The 26,249-nt window shown below is 47.3% G+C and overlaps 1 protein-coding gene across 1 annotated transcript in view; it reads right to left on the bottom strand.

Annotated features, from left to right (window-relative positions):
• Window positions 1-809: 809 nt before the first annotated feature.
• The window catches only part of LOC105482004 (scavenger receptor class A member 5), a 129,841-nt gene continuing 104,401 nt past the window's right edge, over window positions 810-26,249 (bottom strand). The window contains exons 8-9 of the mRNA XM_011741840.2: window positions 10,378-10,575; window positions 810-3,045 (exon numbers count right to left, since the gene is read on the bottom strand). Of these exons, the coding sequence (XP_011740142.1) occupies window positions 2,909-3,045; window positions 10,378-10,575 (335 nt within the window). The 3' untranslated portion in view covers window positions 810-2,908. The remainder of the gene's footprint in view (window positions 3,046-10,377; window positions 10,576-26,249) is intronic.

Here is a 26,249-nt window from a genome sequence, read left to right as displayed (position 1 = left end):
ACAACCCCCCTTCGACTATAATTTTCCTTTACCTACCCAAATCCTATAAAACGGCTCCACCCTTTTCTCGCTTTGCTGACTCTCTTTTCGGACTCAGCCCGCCTACACCCAGGTGATTAAAAAGCTTTATTGCTCACACAAAGCCTGTTTGGTGGTCTCTTCACACGGACATGCATGACAGGAACCACAAAGATTTGGGAGGGTGGGGGCACCACCAGGACTTTTAGAGGAGAAAGGAAAGGGTATTTCCTTTGTGGAAAGTCAACTTTTCTCTGTTGACTTAGCAAATTATCATGTAGCAATCTCAGCACATTATTCCCAGAGGTGCCACTTTAAGCATGTGACCAGGACTATGCAGTGACCTGGGCCATCCCCACACACTGTTCAGGTCCTGTACCTGGAATTCCTGCCTGTCCTAAGACGATGGGGCCAGTGACTTCACAGACCCAGTACGTAACTCTGGACGATTTTCTGGAACTCCGGAGGGAAGCACACCCCCAACTGAGGACTCTGGAGATGTGAGAAGGAAACAGACAGGTGTTCTTTTCTCTATTGAATGCAAAAGCAGTTTTCTTGTAAGATGGGCCTTGGTGATTGTTCTGTTGCTTGGGACCTACTTCCTTTGGTTACCAAATAAGTCTTGAGCCATCACGTTCCTTGTTGTTCTTGGACAAGACTGTGTTATCATCCAGAAGTATTAGGGTGACTTTTCCTATAAGCTGCCGACACTACCAATCCCCACTGAAAAATGATCACGTCATGCAATTTCACCAGCCCTCCCCACACTCACCAGGTTTTCAGGAGAAGGAATGTATGTCATGGAAAGCTTGTTAGTGACATGTTTTTGCTTTATTGAAATTCTTTCTTACAAAAGGTCTGATGTATTTTAGGCTAGGCCTAATTTCCTTTAGTCCCTGAAATGCAGGCCCATGGTCATTTCCATGTTCTCTGAAGTAGGAATGTAAACTAGTAGACTTCCATTTTTAAGGTTCACACAGTTTTTAACATTGTTTTTATTTGATGTAAAACAAGACTTATATTTTCCCTAATGAAAAGACCAAGTAAGAGAGTATGTGCGTCTTCATGGAAGCGATAACTGGATTCTTTGCCAGAACCGGGTTGGGAATTTAGTTTGTTCAGTGTGGCATCTTTTATCTTTAGGTTTTTTTTTTGTTTAGTTTTTTTGTTTTTAATTTAAATGCAAACCTTGCAATGTGCTGAAATATGTAGTAAAAAGTGCTATGTTTATATATGCATACATATATTGGCTCTGACAAGGGATGCATGACTACATGCGTGTTATGTAAACATAGCAATTGGTCAGAAGGAGAGTTTCTCATCATTAGGACATTTAAGGATTAGCAAGCATATTGGAAGCAAGAATGACCTAGGGCCACATTGACTTAGTTGTCAGCCAGGAGTGTTGCTGATCCTATACCTGGAGGGGCCCAGGTCTCTCCCCAAGCAGGCCGGTGCTCACCTGATATGACAGGTGATCATGTATCTGAGGCCTATAAGTTTGAGATTCCCCCAAGGTGCGGTGGGTCTATACTCACTTGCTACCAGGTAGCTCCCCTAGTTCTCGAACACGTGTATGGCCCAGTTCTGCTCCTCATGTAAAAAGCAGAGCATGATCTCCCTATCTCTAGGAGGAGGCTGCAGATTGCAGATTTGTGGAGGCCCAAGGCCCCTTATTCCTACTCCCCACCCCCAGAGGTTATAGGGAATCTTCATTTCCTTCCACCCGTAGGGTTTCCATTAGGACTTGTGTTTTCCTGACCACAGATCACACCTGAAGAGGCTTGGAAGATGCAAAATCATCACCTCCAAACAGCTGAGACACACATGACTTGGCTTTAACCGTGACTGCCCAGTGCCGGAGCACTGGACTCAGGTTGAACATGGGCAGCCCCCATGTCACCCTCCACATCAGCTTTCCTCCTACACTGACGGTCGGCCTGGAAGCCAATCATGTTTGACCTTGCACTCACACCCTGGAGGTTCTGAAGTATGCAACTTTCTAGTTACATGCCACACTTTCTAGTTACTGTACACAAGCTTTTTGCTCAGGCCAAGTAAAGACCGTAAGTTCAGGTGGGAACATGGTCTCAGTCATTCTGTCTTCTGACTTGCAGGCTAGGTGAATGGACCAGTTAAGTGCTACCTGGAGGTAAGGTCGTATCCAGACTCACATGCCCTGGACCAATGCAGCTAAGTGGATACATAAATTTAGCACCCAAGATACTATTTAGCCTGCCATGGTAGTCATTCAATGTTAGTCTCATTCCCTTCTCCAAATCTAGCTGGATTCCTGCAGGTGACTTGCATTTCCCTCTTGCCCCTACAGCTGGCTTCTCCTCTATGTCACTTCCTCAAACTAGCAAATGGGGAGCAGAGGCAGAGTAAAGGGGGGAAATCCATCACTTGACATTGCCTCTTGCTGGGGAGGAAGATGTTGAAACTCTTGGACTAATGGAGGTTTGGGAATTGTCTGAAGAGTAAATGATCTGTACTACCACCCATCCCTGCTGCTGCACTTGTCTCTGACACATTCTCAGCATTCACCTGTAACTAAAAGGCCAAAGGGAACTGGGATATTGAGGCCTGGTGCATGGTATTCAGAGGCTGGGCAAAGTGGTGATCCAGTTGACCAGGGCTCCTCATGCAGGAACCTGGTGGAAGAGAGAGATGGGCAGTAGGTCCCAGAGTTACACTTTGGAGCACACGTTCAAGAGGAAAATGACGACTGGCCCCCACGGTCCTGGGATGTGGGATGCAGGTGTGAGGACTGGGAGTGCTGGATGGGGTGTGGCCGAGGCATGGTCAGGGTGGCCCTGAGCCGTGCCCCACCCCAGGGATGCAGGAAGGATGCTCTGTGCGGGACCCCGAGCTTGGGCTCTGCCCACTTTCAGTGTCTGTTGCATGTCACACTGGCATCTTCAGCATGCCCACAGTTTGTTACCCCCCATTTGGAGAAGCTGCAGCGGAAGATAGTTTCCTCTGTGCCCTTGCAGGCGACGTCATCCATCCAGATCCTCCCAGTGCCTGTGGAGACAGGGAAACACAGCTTCTAAGCAGATACACAGGAGGGCAAGAAGGAGAAGAGAGAGCATGACTGTGTCTGCCCTTGACTTGGCTCTGCTGCACACTCAAATCTAGGGGCTTCCAGCTGCCCTCTCCACCTCCCCACAAGACCTCATACTTATTTTCTGGGATTAGTTTCTTGAGGGCAGAATCACAATAATTGATGGTGGTGATGGTAGTAGCTATGAATATCGGCTACGTGTCAGGAGCCAGACAACCTCTCTTTTTTAGTGGAAGTGTTAGGACTGACTATTAAAGTCTTAAACTCTGTCATTCACTCTTGAAGTACATGGGTAAAATCCCTTTACAAAGAATGTCAAGAGAACATTTAAACCACTCCCCTGTTGTTTGGTTATAACACATGAACTAAGTGGCTTGAACATATTTTTGTGATGTAGACATTTTCAGCCCCTGTTGTCAAGGGATTGCCATGCAGTGAATCCAGGGCTGGAGCAGGGAGGAGAGGCCCCTTCCACCACCTCCTTGGATGTTGTCTCTTCTCCAGAGCCTCTTCCTGGCCTGGATAGCTGTGGCTCTTACACAATAAGCCCTTTGAGGCAGAGAATGATTTTCAGATTAAACGTCTCCTGGAAGACACATCGGTTTGCAAATTACCCAGGAAAAGGCTGCAAGCTCCAGGGCTCTGTGGGATTAGTCACACCCAAAGCAAATAAAGACTAACAAATAAAGAACAGTTCCAAGGTGACCCAGCCCAAATGCATATATAGGATCTTGAAACTCTAGCTGGTGTTTCACCAGGGGTTCTGGCTCACGTCCAGTCATGGGAGGACCCATATAATGGGAACAGGGTCATCGAGGGAGGAGCAGTGCGTATCTGCAGTGACATCAACACTGCGGGGGATCATTCCCAGAGGAATTTGCCAGCAAACCCTCTCTGCTTCTCGCACCACCAGGCAGAGGCTAGAACTCCCGTCGGCTCTGGCTACCAATCATTGCTTGAGCTTTAGAACTGATAGCTGATTACTCAAGGTGCAGTCTGAGGACCAGTGCTGTCAACATCACCAGAGAGCTTGTTAGAAAAGCAGACACACAAAATCTTCCCTCAGCTTAATCTCTCCCAACTCTAGGTTCCCACACTGCCCCTAACCCCGCTCGAAGCAGCCCTGAGAAACATCGCCCTTTATCTTTCCATACCATCTCCCAAAATTTTTGCTGCCCCAACACTTCAACACTATTTTATGTTATTTTTCTTATTAATGTAAGAAGACGGAATGTCAAGCCTCTGAGCCCGAGCTAAGCCATCATATCCCCTGTGACCTGTACATATACATCCAGATGACCTGAAGTAACTGAAGAATCACAAAAGAAGTGAAAATGGTCCGTTCCTGCCTTAACTGATGACATTACCTTGTGAAATTCCTTCTCCTGGCTCACAAGCTCCCCCACTGAGCACCTTGTGACCCCTGCCCCTGCCCGCCAGAGAACAACCCCCTTTGACTGTAATTTTCCACTACCTACCCAAATCCTATAAAACGGCCCCACCCCATCTCCCTGTGCTGACTCTCTTTTTGGACTTAGCCTGCCTGCACCCAGGTGAAATAAACAGCTTTGTTGCGCGCACGCACACGCACACACACACACACACACACACACACACACACACAGAAAAGCAGACTCTTGGCCAGGTGCCGTGGCTCACGCCTGTAATCCCAGCACTTTGGGAGGCTGAGGAGGACAGATCGTTGAGATCAGGAGTTCAAGACCAGCCTGGTCAACATGACAAAACCCCGTCTCTACTAAAAACACAAAAATTGGGTGGGCGTGGTGGCACATGCCTGCAATCTCCGCTACACAGGAGGCTGAGGCAGGAGAATCACTTGAACCTGTGAGGCGGAGGTTACAGCGAGCCGAGATCATGCCACTGTACTCCAGCTTGGGTGACAGAGCAAGACTCAGTTTCAAAGACAAAACAAACAAACAAACAAACAAAAAACCAAATTATTGAGTCCTCTGTGTGCTCAGTACCATTCTGATGAACAGAAAGAAAGACAAAACAACAGACGCAAAGGATTTCTGCCTTATGGAGCTAACGTTCGAGCTTCTATGTGTTCATTTATTCATAGTAGGAAAAAGTTACACTGAATCCTACAGGCTTCCATCTGTACCTCACACATAGAAGGCAGGAGGGCTATTTAACAGGTATTTAAGAGAGGGAAACTGAGGCCCCAGAAAGATTGAGTGACATCTCTAAGTATGTAACTATTGAGGGGAAGAGGCCCTGATCTGGCCTCTCATGTTCGGCCAGTGCAGTCTTTTCTCCTCATACAGCCACAGTGCACAGCCCGTAACACTCAGCCAGGGGACGGCAAACCATGAGCCAGGTCTGGCCAATGCCTGCTTTTATAAATAAAGTTGTATTGGAACACAGCCCCACCCATTTGATTGCATATTGGCTAAGGTTGTTTTCCCACTCCAACTGCAGAACTGAGTAGCTGTGACAGAGACCACCTGGCCCACAAAGCTTAAAATATTTGCTATCCAGCACTTTATGGAAAATGTTGGCTGATCCTTGCACTAAAGCTATTTCCCAATATTTGAATCTTATCTTAGATAAAAGGACAAGAGGAGGTAATAATGCTATAATTAGAAGTGAACACTCCTAATTTTGTCTGCCTGTTCCCACCTACAAATCTATCTGATGTGCACCCATCCTTACCTCCTTTTCCATCTGTCTGTCTCCCTGGGAGATGCTCCCAGCTGCGCTAGGTCACACTCCCTTCCGCGGCCTCCCAGGCCTCCCTCCAGTCATCACCCTTCCACCTCTCCATTTGCATCACTCCAACACCTCCTGGACCAATTTAAAATTTAGAACATCTTCAAGGCCCTCCCATTTGGGTCTTTCCTTGGCTTCCCCCATGCAAACAGAAAATCTGATTACTATGCCCTGTCCAGGAGAAATTTTATGGTGCCAGACCCCTGGGAGAACTGTCAGAGCTTGGAGACACGGAGGACTCAGGTTTGGCAGGCACTGGAATTCCTTCCTTCCTTCTATTCTTCCTTCCTGGCTCCCTTCATTCTTCCTTCTTCCCTCCCTCTGTTCCTCCCTGCCTCCCTTCCTTCCTTCACTCCTCCCTCCCTTTCTTCCTACCTTCTCTCCCTCCTTCCTTTCTTCCCTTCCACATTTATCCAGCTCCTCTTATGCCCCAGGTAGTTTTGGGATTTGGAACTATAAAGGTGAAGCCCTCAAGATGTTTCCATATATCGCAGGGATCAGGAGAGTATAAGTGCTGTGATAGAGAAAAATGTGATGGGAGCATAGAGGAGGGTTATTCCCATCTTGGGGGTGAGGGAGCATGGAAGGAGCCAGTGTGGAGAGGTATGGGTTGGGCAGGAGGTGGATGAAGAAGATCCTTGGGTGCTGAGCTAGGGAAACCCAGCTTGATTCTGAGAGCGATAAAAATCCTTTGAGGACCCAGGCAGGGAGTGAGGTGACCAGGCACTCATTTTAGAAAGATCCCTAACAGTTTGAGACCAGCCTGGGCAATATAGCGAGACCCCATTTCTCCAAAATAATAAAATGAAATAATTAGCTTGGCGTAGTGGCATGCGCCCGTGGTCCCAGCTACTCTGAAGGCTGAGGCAGGAGGATTGCTTGAGCCTGGGAGGTCGAGGCTGCAGCAAGCTATGACTGCACCACTGCACTCCAGAGGGTGCACTCCATGGGTGACAGAGGGAGACCTCATCTCTTAAAAAGAGAAAAAAAGAAAGAAAGATCCCCAGCATCCACAAGAAGGAAGGTCACAGGAGCTAGCCTGCAGGTGTGGTGGCCGTGAGGAGTGGCTCCTGGAGGATTACAGCCTCTACTGCCCCCATCTCCACCCCACACCTGTAGATAAGTGTGCACAATGGAGCCTGTGCGTGCTAACTGCTTGACATGCAGGAACTCCTTTAGCATTTATAGTAATTCTTCAACAGTGGAAGAACTGAAGCTTAGAGAGGGTACGGAATCTCGTCAAGGTCTCCAGCTACAAGTGGCAGATCCGGGATTCTGACGTGGGTGGTTTGATTCCAGGGCTGGGGCGCTAACCACTGCTCTACCTGCTAATCTCCTAAGGGGAGGACAGCAAGAATGACGAGGTGGGGACAGGTTCAAGGAACTCCAGAGGGGTGAATACTGGTGGGATCTGCAGGACTTTGGGACCAACCTGATGCGGGGAGAGGGAGTGGTGACAGGGAAGAGGTGGCCATGGTTCTGGCTGGGATGGGGCCTGACTGGTAGGATGGCTCTGGTGATGGTGATGAGTGATGCACAGGATCTGGTGGGAAGGAGATGTGTGCAATTGTGACAGCTGCTGTTGGAGGAGCCCATGGGGTTGTGCAGCTGTCAGGAAGGTCACTGGACACTCGGGTCTGGAGCTCCACTGAGCACTATGACAGAGGGAAGAGCTGGGGGTGACTGAAGCTCCAGGTGTGGAGGCAGCCTCCAGAGAGAGTGTGCAGAACCCAAGGACAGTGGAGGTGGGGCGTTGGGGGTGCTGGGGAGAGGAAACTGACAGGAGGGGCGTGAGAAGAAGGCTAGGACGCAGAGTGAGAGAGACCTGGGAGGCTCCTTCAGGCTCAACAGCGGACGAGCTGGGAGTGGGGTTGGGGCACCAGTGGGTAGGATGCTGGCAGGGTGGCTCTGCCTGCCGCCAGGAGTGACAGCCTTCCCTCCTCTCGGTCCCATGGCTACAACAGCATTAGAACCCTTGGCACTTGGTTTAGAATCCCCCTCTACACTACTCGTGCTGTGGTCAGGGCTGGGCTTGGTCAGCTCTGCCCCTCAGCCCTGTAGCTAGCCTGGTCCATGGCAGGTGCCTGGAAACTGCTTGTAGAGAGGAGGAGGAGAACATGGGTGGAGTCTGTGCTGGCAGAAAGCCTCAGTTATGCCAGCCCTCCCCTGCCCAGGCCCCTACGGCCCCCTGTATACCACTAGTGACACCTGGCCTTGCAATCAGCCAAGGTCTTGAATAGCACCTGAGACCCATTAGGGCACCGTGATAGGGAAATAATGGTGCAAAAAATAGGGCATTCGTGAAACCAAGTCCAGCTTCCCATCGACCAGTTTAAAGAATCAAGTGGCAAGCTTAGAGCTTCCCCACATGTGTCAGGAGGAACAGAGATCAGGGGAGTGAAAGAAGCCACAAAGTCTACAGGATCGCTGGCCTGGCACTCTAAGCCCACCCACTGCCTTTTCACCAACTGGCAGAGTCAGGCTAACATGACCTGTGATCTTCAAACTACCTATTCTGACTCCTTGAAAATAATTTATAATGTTTTTCCTCAAAAGGTTTTACTGTCACTTATTAGGAAGAAGCCTTCTTTGGAGTTCGAAATGGGAATTTGAGGACTGTTCCTATTCTACCCAACAACAGCGGTAGTTTTCCTTAGCCAAAACCAGCCGGAATCCAGCCCCCAGCCTTAGGTGGGAGAACAGTATTCTTTCCTGGTGCGCTGCCCTTCGTGGTACCAGACCCCTTTGAACTTGCCCAGCAAATTCTGGCCCTTAAGACTGCACTCCCTGACAGCTGGCTTGACAGATTTCACCAAGGGTCACTTTCAGTCAATTACCTATGAGATCTGTGGGATGAGATTTGGACCAAGAACTGCAGCAACCCCTGGTGGGGATGAAGAGAAAGGTGGCGGGAAGAATGCAAGCTTCCACCTCCAGTCTGGATATGACCTGGCTCTGAGTCCCCATCTGGAAGGGACATGCCACTTTCTCCCCTCACCCTGTGCCATGGGTCCCTGTAGCCATTTAGCACAGCGGGTTGGACAGTGATGACCTCAGGCAAGACAGCAGGTACGCCGGGCTCCGCTTTGTGGCGTGGGGAGCCCTGCCGTCAGCGGGCTGCTGTCCGCGGGTCACCAGGGCGCCTGGTAACTGGGTGTGAGAGGATCAGCCCCAATCCCTCCCCACACCCACCTGGTCTTCTCCACAGGTGAGCAGCAGCATCTTAAATCCCAGGGGGCCCAGGCTGGGAGACCCATCCCAGAGCCTGCAGGCCCTTTGGTTACAGACAGGACACCAAGACCCAGAGTGCAGAAGCGACAGGGCCAGGACACGCCGTTGAGGGACAGCTCACTACTGAATGAGTGTGGGGAGTACCAGGTATGTGCACGTGGGACCATTGTTTTAGTTGTGCGTCAACACAAGAGTCTCTGATTCTTTCCATCAGGAAACGAATGCAGGGTTCGAATCAGCCATCTAAGAGGGTCTGTGCCCCTTCCTCAGAGTCTGTTGTGCCATCTGTAGGAAGGTCAATGTGCTTAAGCATGTCAAAAGGAAAGCAATCAAAATGATGAAGGCTTTCCAAATCTTGTCATATGGGGACAAGATGAATACTGGGGATTTTCACCTGGAGAAGAAAAGACTCAGAGAGGCAGAGACAGCTCAGCAGAGTGGTTCAAATACAGACTCCTAAGATACCTGCTTGAGTCTAAATTCTGGATCTGACATTTGCTAGCTGTGTGACCTTGGGCAAGTCACTCAACCTCTCTGTGTTTTTATTTCCTCATTTGAAAAACTGGGATGGCTGCGCACGGTGGCTCATGCCTGTAATCCCAGCACTTTGGGAGGCGAAGGTGGGTGGACTGCTTGAGCCCAAGAGTTTGAGACCAGTCTGGGCAACATAGTGAGACCTCATCTCTATTAAAAGTAAAAAGTTAGCTGGGGATGGTTGGTAGTCCCAGCTAGTCAGGAGGCTGAGGTAGGAGGATCGCTTGAGCCCGGGTGATCAAGGCTGCAGTGAGCCATAACTGCACCATTGCACTCCAAACTAGATCCTGTTCCCCTCCTCAAAAAAAGAAAGAAAAAAGAAAAACAGCAATGATACCTGTATACTTCATAGTGCTGTAAAGATGAAATGGGTGAATATTTGTTACATGTTGAGAACATAGCCTGGCACACAGTGAGTATCATATCAGTGTTAATGATAAAAGCATAACAGAGCCATGAGAACAAGTTATAAAGGTCTGAGGAGCTAGCCAGGGGGAGAGAGACCACAGCAGCTGTGCCTGGGACACAGGACTGGGGAGGGCTGGTATGGGACACCACCAGGAGACCGGACTTAGACTCAGGGAAAGGAAGAATGTTCTAATCATCAGAACTGTCTGATGACCACCAGAGGTGGTTGCCTGGAGCAGAGCAGTGAGTTCTCATTGCAGCAAGCATTCGGGGAGAGGCTGGGGACCTTGCAGAATTGCAGTGGAAGGGACTCCGGCTTTGGAGGGGGGCCCAGTCCTAGGATGTGCAGGCCCTCTCCCATGTCCTTTACCCTCAGAGCGCCTTACCTTGCCCGAATCGAGCTGTGCGGTACACCTCCTCCACGCCGCGGAAGCCGAGCATGCGGCACACCACATCTCCGTCCTTCTTGTCCCAGCCGTCGTCACACACGGTGCCCCAGCGCCGGTCGTGGTACACTTCCACGCGGCCCTCGTGCGGGCCTGAACCGTTCACCAGACGGATCATCATCGGGGCCTCCACGCCACCTGCCAGAGCAGCCGACTGTCACTATCCAGCTCTGGACACACCAGGACCCGCCCCCAGGGGCCTTCTGTGACTCCTCATATCCCTGGGTAGGAGGAAGAGAGGGCTGGGGCCCCGCTATATCAAGACTTCAGCCCCCAAATCTCCCTGTGCCTCGCCTGCCCTTTGCCAGCCTTCTCTCCACCTAAAAAAAAAAAAATAGCTTTTTAACAGTACGGTGCTGATACAAAAACAGACACACAGACCAATGGAACAAAATAGCCCAGAAATAAAGCTACACACCTACAGCCATCTGATCTTCGACAAAGTTGAAAAAATAAGCAGTGGGGAAAGGACTCCCTATTTAATAAATGGCGCTGGGATAGTTGGCTAGCCGTATGCAGAAGAATAAAACTGGACCCTTACCTTTCACCTTATACAAAATTATGTAAGTCAAGATGGATTAAAGATTTAAATTTAAGACCTCAAACAGTAAGGATCCTAGAAGAAAACCTGGGAAACATTATTCTGGACATTGGCCTTGAAAAAGAATTTATGATTAAGTCCTCAAAAGCAAGTGCAACAAAAACCAAAATTGACAAGTGGACATGTGGGACCTAATTAAACTAAAGAGCTTCTGTACAGGAGGAAAAAAAACCCAAAAAACTATCAACAAAGTGAACAGACAACCTACAGAATGGGAGAAAATACTATTTGCAAACTATGCATCCAACAAAGGTCTAATATCTGGAATCTATAAGGAACTTAATTCAACAAGCAAAAAACAAATAACCCCATCAGAAAATGGGCAAAGGAGGGGCCAGGCTTGGTGGCTTATACTTATAATCCCAGCGCGTTCGGAGACCAAGGCAGGAGGATCACCTGAGGCTAGGGCTTCAAGACCAGCCTCAGACTGGGCAGCATGGGGAAACCCTGTCTCTACAAAATAATAATAAATTAGCCAGGCACAGTGGCCCATGCCTGTGGTCCTAGCTCCTCGGGAGGCTGAGGTGGGAGGATCACTTAAGCCTGGGAGGTTAAGGCTGAGTGAGCCAGGTTTGTGCCACTGCACTCCAGCATGCATGACAAAGGAAGACCCTGTCTCAGAAAAAAAAAAAAAAGTGGGCAGGAGACATGAACAGATATTTCTCAAAAGAAGATATACAAGCAGCCAACAAACATGAAAAAATGCTCATCATCACTAATCATCAGAGAAATGCAACTCAAAACGACGATGAGATACTGTCTCATACCAGTCAGAATGGCTATTATTAAAAAGTCAAAAAACAACAGATGCTGATGAGCCTGTGGAGAAAAGGGAATGCTTATACTGTTGGTAGGAATGTAAATTAGTTCAGCCACTGTGGAAAGCAATTTGGAGATTTCTCAAAGAACTTAGAACTATCATTTGACACAACAATCCCATTACTGGGTATACATCTGAAGGAAAATAAGTCATTCTACCAAAAAGACACATACACTCATAAGTTCATTGCAGAACTTTTCACAATAGCAAAGACATGGAATCAAGCTAAATGCCCATCAACAGTGGATTGAATAAAGAAAATGTGGAGTTTGCCTTGGAGGGCGGAGCAAGATGGCCGAATAGGAGCAGCTCCAGTCTCCAACTCCCAGCGCGAGCGACACAGAAGACCGGTGATTTCTGCATTTTCAACTGAGGTACTGGGTTCATCTCACTGGGGAGTGCCGCACGATCGGTGCTGGTCAGCTGCTGCAGCCCGACCAGCGAGAGCTGAAGCAGGGCGAGGCATTGCCTCACCTGGGAAGCGCAAGGGGGAAGGGAGTCCCTTTTCCTAGCCAGGGGAACTGAGACACACAACACCTGGAAAATCAGGTAACTCCCACTCCAATACTGCGCTTTAAGCAAACAGGCACACCAGGAGATCATATCCCACACCTGGCCGGGAGGGTCCCACACCCACGGAGCCTCCCTCATTGCTAGCACAGCAGTCTGTGATCTACCGGCAAGGCAGCAGCGAGGCTGGGGGAGGGGCGCCCGCCATTGCTGAGGCTTAAGTAGGTAAACAAAGCTGCTGGGAAGCTCAAACTGGGTGGAGCTCACAGCAGCTCAAGGAAACCTGCCTGTCTCTGTAGACTCCACCTCTGGGGACAGGGCACAGTAAACTAAACAAACTCAGCAGACACCTCTGCAGACGCAAACGACTCTGTCTGACAGCTTTGAAGAGAGCAGTGGATCTCCCAACACGGAGGTTGAGATCTGAGAAGGGACAGACTCCCTGCTCAAGTGCGTCCCTGACCCCTGAGTAGCCTAACTGGGAGACATCCCCCACTAGGGGCAGTCTGACACCCCACACCTCACAGGGAGGAGTACACCCCTGAGAGGAAGCTTCCAAAGCAAGAATCAGACAGGTACACTCGCTGTTCAGAAATATTCTATCTTCTGCAGCCTCTGCTGCTGATACCCAGGCAAACAGGGTCTGGAGTGGACCTCAAGCAATCTCCAACAGACCTACAGCTGAGGGTCCTGACTGTTAGAAGGAAAACTATCAAACAGGAAGGACACCTACACCAAAACCCCATCAGTACATCACCATCATCAAAGACCAGAGGCAGATAAAACCACAAAGATGGGGAAAAAGCAGGGCAGAAAAGCTGGAAATTCAAAAAATAAGAGCGCATCTCCCCCGGCAAAGGAGCGCAGCTCATCGCCAGCAACGGATCAAAGCTGGACGGAGAATGACTTTGACGAGATGAGAGAAGAAGGCTTCAGTCCATCAAATTTCTCAGAGCTAAAGGAGGAATTACGTACCCAGCGCAAAGAAACTAAAAATCTTGAAAAAAAAGTGGAAGAATTGATGGCTAGAGTAATTAATGCAGAGAAGGTCCTAAACGAAATGAAAGAGATGAAAACCATGACACGAGAAATACGTGACAAATGCACAAGCTTCAGTAACCGATTCGATCAACTGGAAGAAAGAGTATCAGCGATTGAGGATCAAATGAATGAAATGAAGCGAGAAGAGAAACCAAAAGAACAAAGAAGAAAAAGAAATGAACAAAGCCTGCAAGAAGTATGGGATTATGTAAAAAGACCAAATCTACGTCTGATTGGGGTGCCTGAAAGTGAGGGGGAAAATGGAAGCAAGTTGGAAAACACTCTTCAGGATATCATCCAGGAGAACTTCCCCAACCTAGTAGGGCAGGCCAACATTCAAATCCAGGAAATACAGAGAACGCCACAAAGATACTCCTCGAGAAGAGCAACTCCAAGACACATAATTGCCAGATTCACCAAAGTTGAAATGAAGGAAAAAATCTTAAGGGCAGCCAGAGAGAAAGGTCGGGTTACCCACAAAGGGAAGCCCATCAGACTAACAGCAGATCTCTCGGCAGAAACTCTCCAAGGCAGAAGAGAGTGGGGGCCAATATTCAACATTCTTAAAGAAAAGAATTTTAAACCCAGAATTTCATATCCAGCCAAACTAAGTTTCATAAGTGAAGGAGAAATAAAATCCTTTACAGATAAGCAAATGCTTAGAGATTTTGTCACCACTAGGCCTGCCTTACAAGAGACCCTGAAGGAAGCACTAAACATGGAAAGGAACAACCGGTACCAGCCATTGCAAAAACATGCCAAAATGTAAAGACCATTGAGGCTAGGAAGAAACTGCATCAACTAACGAGCAAAATAACCAGTTAATATCATAATGGCAGGATCAAGTTCACACATAACAATATTAACCTTAAATGTAAATGGACTAAATGCTCCAATTAAAAGACACAGACTGGCAAACTGGATAAAGAGTCAAGACCCATCAGTCTGCTGTATTCAGGAGACCCATCTCACACGCAGAGACATACATAGGCTCAAAATAAAGGGATGGAGGAAGATTTATCAAGCAAATGGAGAACAAAAAAAAGCAGGGGTTGCAATACTAGTCTCTGATAAAACAGACTTTAAACCATCAAAGATCAAAAGAGACAAAGAAGGCCATTACATAATGGTAAAGGGATCAATTCAACAGGAAGAGCTAACTATCCTAAATATATATGCACCCAATACAGGAGCACCCAGATTCATAAAGCAAGTCCTTAGAGACTTACAAAGAGACTTAGACTCCTATACAATAATAATGGGAGACTTCAACACTCCACTGTCAACATTAGACAGATCAACGAGACAGAAAGTTAACAAGGATATCCAGGAATTGAACTCATCTCTGCAGCAAGCAGACCTAATAGACATCTATAGAACTCTCCACCCCAAATCAACAGAATATACATTCTTCTCAGCACCACATCATACTTACTCCAAAATTGACCACGTAATTGGAAGTAAAGCACTCCTCAGCAAATGTACAAGAACAGAAATTATAACAAACTGTCTCTCAGACCACAGGGCAATCAAACTAGAACTCAGGACTAAGAAACTCAATCAAAACCGCTCAACTACATGGAAACTGAACAACCTGCTCCTGAATGACTACTGGGTACATAACGAAATGAAGGCAGAAATAAAGATGTTCTTTGAAACCAATGAGAACAAAGATACAACATACCAGAATCTCTGGGACACATTTAAAGCAGTGTGTAGAGGGAAATTTATAGCACTAAATGCCCACAAGAGAAAGCAGGAAAGATCTAAAATTGACACTCTAACATCGCAATTAAAAGAACTAGAGAAGTGGCCGGGCGCAGTGGCTCAAGCCTGTAATCCCAGCACTTTGGGAGGCCGAGACGGGCGGATCATGAGGTCAGGAGATCGAGACCATCCTGGGTAACACAGTGAAACCCCGTCTCTACTAAAAATACAAAAACTTAGCCGGGCGAGGTGGCAGGCGCCTGTAGTCCCAGCTACTCGGGAGGCTGAGGCAGGAGAATGGCGTGAACCCGGGAGGCAGAGCTTGCAGTGAGCTGAGATCCGTCCACTGCACTCCAGCCTGGGTGACAGAGCGAGACTCCATCTCAAAAGAAAAAAAAAAAAAAAAAAAAAAAAAAAAGAACTAGAGAAGCAAGAGCAAACACATTCGAAAGCTAGCAGAAGGCAAGAAATAACTAAGATCAGAGCAGAACTGAAGGAGATAGAGACACAAAAAACCCTCCAAAAAATCAATGAATCCAGGAGTTGGTTTTTTGAAAAGATCAACAAAATTGACAGCCCACTAGCCAGACTAATAAAGAAGAAAAGAGAGAAGAATGAAATAGACGCAATTAAAAATGATAAAGGGGATATCACCACCGACCCCACAGAAATACAAACTACCATCAGAGAATACTATAAACACCTCTACGCAAAAAAACTGGAAAATCTAGAAGAAATGGATAATTTCCTGGACACTTACACTCTTCCAAGACTAAACCAGGAAGAAGTTGAATCCCTGAATAGACCAATAGCAGGCTCTGAAATTGAGGCAACAATTAATAGCCTACCAACCAAAAAAAGTCCAGGACCAGATGGATTCACAGCTGAATTCTACCAGAGGTACAAGGAGGAGTTGGTACCATTCCTTCTGAAACTATTCCAATCAATAGAAAAAGAGGGAATCCTCCCTAACTCATTTTATGAGGCCAACATCATCCTGATACCAAAGCCTGGCAGAGACACAACAAAAAAAGAGAATTTTAGACCAATATCTCTGATGAACATCGATGCAAAAATCCTCAATAAAATACTGGCAAACCGGATTCACCAACACATCAAAAAGCTTATCCACCATGATCAAGTGGGATTCATCCCTGGGATGCAAGGCTGGTTCAACATTCGCAAATCAATAAACATAATCCAGCATATAAACAGAACCAAAGACAAGAACCACATGATTATCTCAATTGATGCAGAAAAGGCTTTTGACAAATTCAACAGCCCTTCATGCTAAAAACGCTCAATAAATTCGGTATTGATGGAACGTACCTCAAAATAATAAGAGCTATTTATGACAAACCCACAGCCAATATCATACTGAATGGGCAAAAACTGGAAAAATTCCCTTTGAAAACTGGCACAAGACAGGGATGCCCTCTCTCACCACTCCTATTCAACATAGTGTTGGAAGTTCTGGCTAGGGCAATCAGGCAAGAGAAAGAAACCAAGGGTATTCAGTTAGGAAAAGAAGAAGTCAAATTGTCCCTGTTTGCAGATGACATGATTGTATATTTAGAAAACCCCATTGTCTCAGCCCAAAATCTCCTTAAGCTGATAAGCAACTTCAGCAAAGTCTCAGGATACAAAATTAATGTGCAAAAATCACAAGCATTCTTATACATCAGTAACAGACAAACAGAGAGCCAAATCAGGAATGAACTTCCATTCACAATTGCTTCAAAGAGAATAAAATACCTAGGAATCCAACTTACAAGGGATGTAAAGGACCTCTTCAAGGAGAACTACAAACCACTGCTCAGTGAAATAAAAGAGGACACAAACAAATGGAAGAACATACCATGCTCATGGATAGGAAGAATCAATATCATGAAAATGGCCATACTGCCCAAGGTAATTTATAGATTCAATGCCATCCCCATCAAGCTACCAATGAGTTTCTTCACAGAATTGGAAAAAACTGCTTTAAAGTTCATATGGAACCAAAAAAGAGCCCGCATCTCCAAGACAATCCTAAGTCAAAAGAACAAAGCCGGAGGCATCACGCTACCTGACTTCAAACTATACTACAAGGCTACAGTAACCAAAACAGCATGGTACTGGTACCAAAACAGAGATATAGACCAATGGAACAGAACAGAGTCCTCAGAAATAATACCACACATCTACAGCCATTTGATCTTTGACAAACCTGAGAGAAACAAGAAATGGGGAAAGGATTCCCTATTTAATAAATGGTGCTGGGAAAATTCGCTAGCCATAAGTAGAAAGCTGAAACTGGATCCTTTCCTTACTCCTTATACGAAAATTAATTCAAGGTGGATTAGAGACTTAAATGTTAGACCTAATACCATAAAAATCCTAGAGGAAAACCTAGGTAGTACCATTCAGGACATAGGCATGGGCAAAGATTTCATGTCTAAAACACCAAAAGCAACGGCAGCAAAAGCCAAAATTGACAAATGGGATCTCATTAAACTAAAGAGCTTCTGCACAGCAAAAGACACTACCATCAGAGTGAACAGGCAACCTACAGAATGGGAGAAAATTTTTGCAATCTACTCATCTGACAAAGGGCTAATATCCAGAACCTACAAAGAACTCAAACAAATTTACAAGAAAAAAACAAACAACCCCATCAAAAAGTGGGCAAAGGATATGAACAGACATTTCTCAAAAGAAGACATTCATACAGCCAACAGACACATGAAAAAATGCTCATCATCACTGGCCATCAGAGAAATGCAAATCAAAACCACAATGAGATACCATCTCACACCAGTTAGAATGGCAATCATTAAAAAGTCAGGAAACAACAGGTGCTGGAGAGGATGTGGAGAAATAGGAACACTTTTACACTGTTGGTGGGATTGTAAACTAGTTCAACCATTATGGAAAACAGTATGGCGATTCCTCAAGGATCTAGAACTAGATATACCATATGACCCAGCCATCCCATTACTGGGTATATGCCCAAAGGATTATAAATTATGCTGCTATAAAGACACATGCACACGTATGTTTATTGCGGCACTATTCACAATAGCAAAGACTTGGAATCAACCCAAATGTCCATCAGTGACAGATTGGATTAAGAAAATGTGGCACATATACACCATGGAATACTATGCAGCCATAAAAAAGGATGAGTTTGTGTCCTTTGTAGGGACTTGGATGCAGCTGGAATCCATCATTCTTAGCAAACTATCACAAGAACAGAAAACCAAACACCGCACATTCTCACTCATAGGTGGGAACTGAACAATGAGATCACTTGGACTCAGGAAGGGGAACATCACACACCGGGGCCTATCATGGGGAGGGGGGAGGGGGGAGGGATTGCATTGGGAGTTATACCTGATGTAAATGACGAGTTGATGGGTGCAGCACAGCAACATGGCACAAGTATACATATGTAACAAACCTGCACGTTATGCACATGTACCCTACAACTTAAAGTATAATAATAATAAATAAATTAAAAAAAAAAAAGAAAATGTGGTACATATACACCATAGAATACTATGCAGCCATAAAGAAGAACAAAATAATGTCCTATGCAGCAACATGGATGCAGCTGGAGGCTGTTATCCTAAATGAATTAACACAGGAACAGAACACCAATACCTCATATTCTCACTTTTAAGTGGGAGCTAAACACAGGGGTGGGGGCAGGAATACAAGATGGGGGAGGGTAGAAGAGGGGTAAGGGTTGAAAAACTAACTACTGGGCACTATGCTCACTACCTGGGTGACAGGATCATCTATACTCCAAGCTTCAGGATCACGCGATATACCCAGGTAACAAACCTGCACAGGAACCCCCTGAATTCAAAATAAAAGTTGGAATAATAAACAATAAAATAAAATAGCCTTTTTAAAAGAGTAGTTTTAGGTTCACAGAAAAATTGATTGAAAGGTACAGAAAATTCCTGTATACACCACCCCTCCCCCTACACACAGCCTCCCCCAATATCAACATCCCCCGAGAGTGGTGCATTTGTTACACTCAATGAACCTACACTGATGCATCATCATCACCCGGAGTCCACAGTTTACATTTGGGTTCACTCGTGGTGCTGTTCATGTGATGGGTTTGGACAAATGTATAAAAACATGTATTCGCCATTACAATATCATACAGAATCTTTTCACTGCCCTAAAAGTCTCCTGTGCTCCACCTATTCAGTGGGACTATTCATGTCTCCCTCCTCCCTACCTCTGGCAACCACTGATCTTTTTACTGTCTCCATAGTTTTGCCTTTTCCAGAATGTCATAGTTGGAATCATACAGTATGCAGCGTTTTCAGATTGGCATCTTTCACTTAGTGATAAGTAAGTGAACCTTCATGGAAGGTTCCTTCATGTCTTTTTGTGGCTTGATAGCTCCTTTCTTTTTAGAACTGAATGATATTTCATTTTCTATGTGCACCATAGTTTACTCATCCATTTACCTACTGAAAAACATCTTGGTTGCTTCAAAGTTTTTGCCTGGATGAATAAAGCTGCTGTAAATATCCATGTGCAGGTTTTCATGTGGATGTCAGTTTCAGCTCATCTGGGTAAATATCAAGGAGTGTGATTACCAGATTTATCTCCACTGTTTGAGACCCGGTGACCAGCAGCCTTGCCTGCCAGGGAGGAAGGTGTAGGAGAAATAGGAAGCCAAGGATGGTTAAGGCTTTGTGGGCAGGTAGCCTTGCTGTGTCCCGGGAAATGTCTTAGCCCTGATTTGGTCGTTCATATTCACTTTCCCACTAGGTTGTGAGTGTGAAAGTGCTTTAAGCCAGAGAGAGCCAGTTGTGAATTTTGGTTCTGCCACTTACTATCTGCAACTGTGAGACACATTGGTTCATCAAATCTGAGATGCCACCTGTTGTAACGGGCACCTCACTGTTTTATATGCCACTAAGAAGGAAAAAACTCTGGTGTAGGTGGCAAATTATGTCAAGTGCCGGATGCTTCCTGATTTCACAGATATGTAAATGTGTGTCACAGAATCAATGAAACATGGCAATAGATGTGAAGAGCTCAGAATAGCACCTGGCACATAGTAGGCCCTTTCAACCTGAATGACTTTAAATTAGCCTCACAACCTCTCTAAGGGCATTTCCCCAACTTGCGACATGGGAACAACATCCACACTGCAGGACTGTCATGCAAACACAACGCAACAAAGTTAAAGGGCTCGGCCGGGCGCGGTGGCTCAAGCCTGTAATCCCAGCACTTTGGGAGGCCGAGACGGGCGGATCACGAGGTCAGGAGATCGAGACCATCCTGGCTAATATGGTGAAACCCCGTCTCTACTAAAAATACAAAAAACTAGCCGGGCGAGGTGGTGGGCGCCTGTAATCCCAGCTACTCGGGAGGCTGAGGCAGGAGAATGGCGTAAACCCGGGAGGCGGAGCTTGCAGTGAGCTGAGATCCGGCCACTGCACTCCAGCCTGGGCGACAAAGCGAGACTCCGTCTCAAAAAAAAAAAAAAAAAAAAAAAAAAAAAAAAAAAGTTAAAGGGCTCTGGGCACACTCCTGGCCCATGGAAGCATCAGCAATGCCGGTCTCTTCCCCCTTCTCTGAGGGCTGAGCCCCTGCCACATTGATCTCTAAACTCAGTGCTTAGCACACAGCCTGGCTGGAGGAAATGAAAAATCAAAGTTTGCAGAATGGAGTAGAAAGTCATTTCTGAGCATTATAATGCATTTGTTCTCCAAGGGGAAATGTTGGTGACTCAAGGAACACCAGAGCAACTGAAAGAAGCCTTTGGATCATCACAAAGCCAGGGTTTGGCTGGGAAGTCATGGTCTCAGGGCGATACACATGGTCAGTGCCAGAGCTGGGATCACAGCTTGGGTTTCCTGATGTGTCTTCCCATATCCTTTTCACCATCCTGCCTGCCCCACTACTCTTGGGGGCTATTTCCCCTGCTGGCACCTGACCTGAGCGTCCTCACTTGATAAGATACTGGAGCGGTCAGTGGGTCTTTTCAAGATCATTAGGAACACCAGATTCCACAGCCAATCCAGACCTACTGAAAGAGAATCTTGGTAGCAACAGTGAGGGATCTATGTTTTTCCAAGTGTCCCAAATAATTCAGAGATAATTGGTTCGTGGGCTGTGGACTGGCATTTGGATTAGACGATCCATCAGCAAGGTTCCTTCTAGCTCCAACCCTCAGTAATCCAAGGTCAGAGAAGAAATCAAGGTCATCTCTTTTTAAAGCCAGAAACCACTGGTGTCATGTGGGTGGGGGTGGACATTGTACTGGAACCCAGTGACAAGTGGGTGACACAATGCAGGAAAATGCCTATGTGAACTACCAGAGAAAATAACAAACCTACTCAAGCCCTGCTACCAATAAACGCGGCACTCTTGGACTTTTGTTTTTCCTTTATCTTTTATTTGGCCAAGTGGGCTGGAAGGAGTGTCCTTTTAATGACTGTGATTTGGCAAAGACCTTCATAGGTCCTGAAGGAGATGGCAGAATTCACATCTGTGCCCCATGAGAAAGGAGAGAACTCAGAACTGGCCACATGCCTGGGCCAAGAAAACCCTAGAAAATTCTGCAGAGGCACCAAAGAAGCCACCAGGAAGCGACCCCAGTCCCAGGAAGGATGCTAAAGACTACAGCGAGAGCACCAGGGATGCCTCCTCTCGATATTGGATGTATTTGCTGTGGATCCTGCATCCCTGGCCAGGTGACCGTTCTCTCCATACAGACTGCAAATACAAACTCATGCAGGCTGTCCCCAGACAGGCTGAGGCTGCGCGAGAGAAGAGAGATCCTGGAGAAGAAAAACATGGAGAGGAGCTGGAATTCAGAGGCTGGGTCTGACACCAAGAAACTCCCTGGGAGCGGTAAGGACAGGCTAACCTGCAGCCAGCAGCACCAAGGGGGACCTGGCTGCTGCGTGGGGGCTTGGCCCTGGGTTGGCTGAGGCCAGGCTGTCAGCCCTGGTTTCTCACAGACTTGCCTCACCTCTGGCTGCACCAGGGGGCCTACAACAGAAGCCACAGCATGGAGTCAGCAAGTAGGGCAAGAAGTGGCAGGAGGATACTGTGAGTCCCAGAGCAGGCCAGGCAGAGGTCATGTGTGGGGTCAAAAAAACAAGAAGAGGCTGGGTGTGACTAGGCAGCCAAGGCAGACGGTTGGAGACTCCCTGACTTAGCCTCTCTGTTCTGGCCAGCCTGAACTCACTTTGTGCACCTACTTGTTTAGCCAAGTAAGTTACTAAGAGTCTATTAGACAGCTATGGATATGCCCATGAACAGAGTCCCTGCCCTCATGGAGCCGACATTCTAGGGAGAGTCTGGCAATACAGCTAGTCAACAAAAACAGAACCATAATCATAGCCAAGCGGTGATAAGAGCATAGATGGGAACAGAAGCACAGGAAGGAAGTACAGAGTGAGGCAGGCACTATTGTGGGCAAATGAACAAAGGAGTGGAGAGTGACGGCAGGTGCCATCTTGGCCGAGTGGAGGAGGTAGGGAATGAGAGAGAGGGCAGGCACCATCTTGGCCGAATGGACAAGGAAGGAAATGAGAGCGAGGGCAGCCACCATCTTGGACAGGTGGACAAGGGAGGGACTGAGAGGGCAAGTACTATCTTGGACAAGTGAACAAGGAAGAGGGTGGAGAGTGAGGAGTGAGAGCAGGTGCCGTTTTGGATAGGTAGAGAAGGAAGGCCTTGAATGGAGACCTGAATGAGCTGAGGAAGGACATGGACTCCCCCACCTCGGAAAACCCCTTTCTATACTCTGGCCTAAGCTTTCCTTGTCTTTTAGATCTCAGCTTAGATGCCTCTTCTCCTTTTCTGGTCCCCACACCCAACAGGGCCCCTGCTAGGTGCATGCTTATAGCTTTGTATCATAATTGCTACTGCTATTTACTTTCTTAGGACACTGTGAGCCTTCTGAGGATCACGTGACCTGGTACAGGGCCCAGTGCACTGAGATGCCCAGCCTGTGCAAAGGGAAGGTGTGCATGAATGGATTAATACATTAATACTCATTAATACAGACCCAGATGGGCAGGTGCTGTGTGGAGGGCATGGCTCCCCAGAGTCCAGGGTTTTGGTGGCAACCTGAATGCAGAATCCACCATCAGGGCCCCAAATCTTCAGCATCCTCTTTATTACATCACAACCCTTCTAATCACACACTTGCTGCCTTCTCTACTTGAGATGGCTCTGGATTCTGGACCTGGAGCTCAGGCTATTACAATGACTGTACATCTCAAGTGAGAGAATGGGGACATGGCTGTCAAATGATCATGGTGGTTGCAAGGGGAAGTCTGGAAAATGTCATTTGGATGCTGAAATACTGAAATTCCCAAGAGGTCTCAATGTATATAGAAGTGATAGAAGAATATTTGGAAACAAGACATCTTCAAAAAATTGAAAACATATGATAACCATAATTATGGGATGCACAGCATCGATTTCAAGGATGTCTCTGGCCCATGGCCTATGCTTACCATGCACCAAGCAAAGTCATGGCCTGCAGGGCTCCTCATGGTCTCCTCAGTAGGGACCACATTGATCTCAGGAACTGAAAAGTGCCCTCAAGGGAGAAAAAGAACTAGAGAGCACCTGGGTGAGGCTGGACAAGGCACCACTCCACCCAGACCCCAGTGTCAGTTCATCAAGCACGGAGGCCTGCTCCTCACCACCTGTCCCCAGACCCCCAGACCCAGGGCTTCCCCCCATGGTGGAGGGCCGCCTGCCCACAGGGTCGACAGATGCTGCCTGCCCCAGCAGGGTCAACACAAATCTGAAAGCCACACCTTCTCCCCTGGACTCACCCAAATCAGAGGTCACATTTTGTTCTAGCTCCACTTCACAGAGCATGGCCCCAAGCTGTGGATTTTGCATCCTTTTCTCCCCACCCACAAAATCTCAACTCTGTGACCACCTCTCTGGGAAACCACAGGCTGGGGTTTGACTTGCTTATGATGTAGGCTGCCCCGATTCAGGAACTTGGAGTCTAAATTCAGAAACTCGTGTCTCTGGCCTCCTTTGTCCCTGAAGAGGTATAGGGGAGGCCGGCAGGCAGCCAGGAGCCTTTCCCAGAGCTGAGCAATGAGGTCACCTCCAGCAACACACTTGGGGAATCACCAATGCCCTCCAGCAGCGACTACCCTCTAGCCTGAGAAGGACGTCATGATTTAAGAGGTTTGGGTTTCTGTGGGCAGAGGGTTTAAACTCTGCTTTTTCCCGGCAGTTTCTGCCCCAGGTCAAAGCTTTCCCATCAAGCAACCAACCGCCACTGGGAAATGCTCTTGCCCCACAATGTGTCAGCCCCCACTTAATCAGACACAGTGACTGACAGACAGCCTCAGCCTGGTCCGTGACTTCCCCAAGACTCTTCCTGTCAGTCCAGGGAGCTTCCTTCTCAGATGCCCCCCAAGAGGGTCCCTGCAGGGGGAACGGGGCTACTGGAGTCAGGGAGAAGCCCCTCTCTGCACATGGCAGTGGAGGAAAATGGGAGACAGGGATTCTTGATTGTGGGAAATTCAGACACTCCTAGGCTCCAAAGAAAGAGCAGATGCTCCAGGTAGAGAGCAAAGGGCAAGAGAGCTGATGATGAGCAATGGAACCCCAGGCTTTTGAGGTTGCAGCCACGTCCCCTAGTAACTGCCCTTCAATGACTACAAGGCCCCTTCACCTCCTCCTTGGCATCACACCGCATTGAGCCCTTGAAAATCCTTCCTGTGCAATGAGGATCAGCACCCCGGAAGAAAACCCTGCCCCATACCACTCCTGTGTGGATATCTGATTTGCACCCCTCAGGTGAGGGCGTTAGGTGCAAGAGGGAAAGAGACTATCATGCTTTTCCTCTTGTTCTGAATCCCTAACCTGCAGACTGGGGTCTGCCCGTCCATGCCTTTGCGGTTTGCAAGTTGAGAGGATGGTACTGGTTACAAGGCTGGTCCTCACTAGCTCTGTGCAGGAATGGCACCGGTACATAGCATCACTTGGCAGGGAAACCCAAGCTTAAGGGAAACACCAAGAGCTGTTCCTTACTAAAAACAAGGGGAGGCTGTTCTTGACAGCTTGTTCCAATCCCCATCCCACAAGGCTTTGGCAGAGCTTTTTCTTGTAATGCCCACCCCTGCCCCCATAGCAGAGACACCCAGATGTCCACAGGGCTCATCTCTGTTCCTCTTTTCCCTGCTGCCCCAGAATTGGGGACCGTGAGCCTGAGATGGAGCAGGGACCCCTCTTAGGAGCTGCCAGGCCCCCAAACATGGAAATAAAAGAACATCTTGAGTTTCTTCAAGGGAAATTCTAGGCACCTAGCTAGCCCCAAGAAGTAAATGAGCAACTTGATAAGAAAGAAAGTAATAGTAGCTTAAAATAATAGTCAAAGAAGTTAGAGTCATCAGATGTTTGGCTTTCTATAGAAACCAAAGAGAACATCTTAACATATGTCCCTGAGGTGCTTTTCAGAAACCCAGCTAGATGTTTTTCAGAAACCTAGAACCAAATGGATTTGCTGGCATGTGGACCTCGAATGAGGAGAAACTGAGGCCTGAACTCTGATTGACGGACTTGTTGGTTTTTTTTGAGACAAGGTCTGGCTCTGTCACCCAGATTGGAGTGCAGTGGTGTGATCTCAGCTCACTACAACCTCCGTCCACCAGGCTCAAGCCATCCTCCCCTGCCTCAGCCTCCCAAGTAGCTGGGACTACAGGGTGCGTGCTGCCATGCCCAGCTAATGACTATGTTCTTTATTCTTTATTCTCCACTGCCATAGAATAAAGGGAAATTCCAGGCACCTAGCTATCTCTGAGGACCTGGAGGAAGTCACGTCCACAGGTCAGACCTTAACATTTCTTTCTGCTGAACCCAAGATTTTGGACAAAATTTCCCTTCCCTAACCGATTGCAAATCAGAAAGTCTTTGAAGCCATGTATGACCTGTAAGCCCTTGCTTCCAGATTTCCCACCTTTTTAGGCCAAACCAATGTATAACATCCATGTATTGATTTACAAATTTGCCTGTAACTTCTGCTTTCCTGAAATTTACCCCTGCCTTTAAACAGCCTTGCTTGTAAGCCATCCAGGAAGTTGAGTCTTAAGCGTGAGCTACCAGATTCTCTTTGCTTGGTGCCCT

The sequence above is a fragment of the Macaca nemestrina genome, chromosome 8, assembly GCF_043159975.1.
Source record: "Macaca nemestrina isolate mMacNem1 chromosome 8, mMacNem.hap1, whole genome shotgun sequence".
In the NCBI taxonomy this organism is placed as follows: Eukaryota; Metazoa; Chordata; class Mammalia; order Primates; family Cercopithecidae; genus Macaca; species Macaca nemestrina.
The sequence above is the reverse complement of the archived record's forward strand: the minus strand, read 5'-3'. Positions and strand labels throughout refer to the sequence as shown.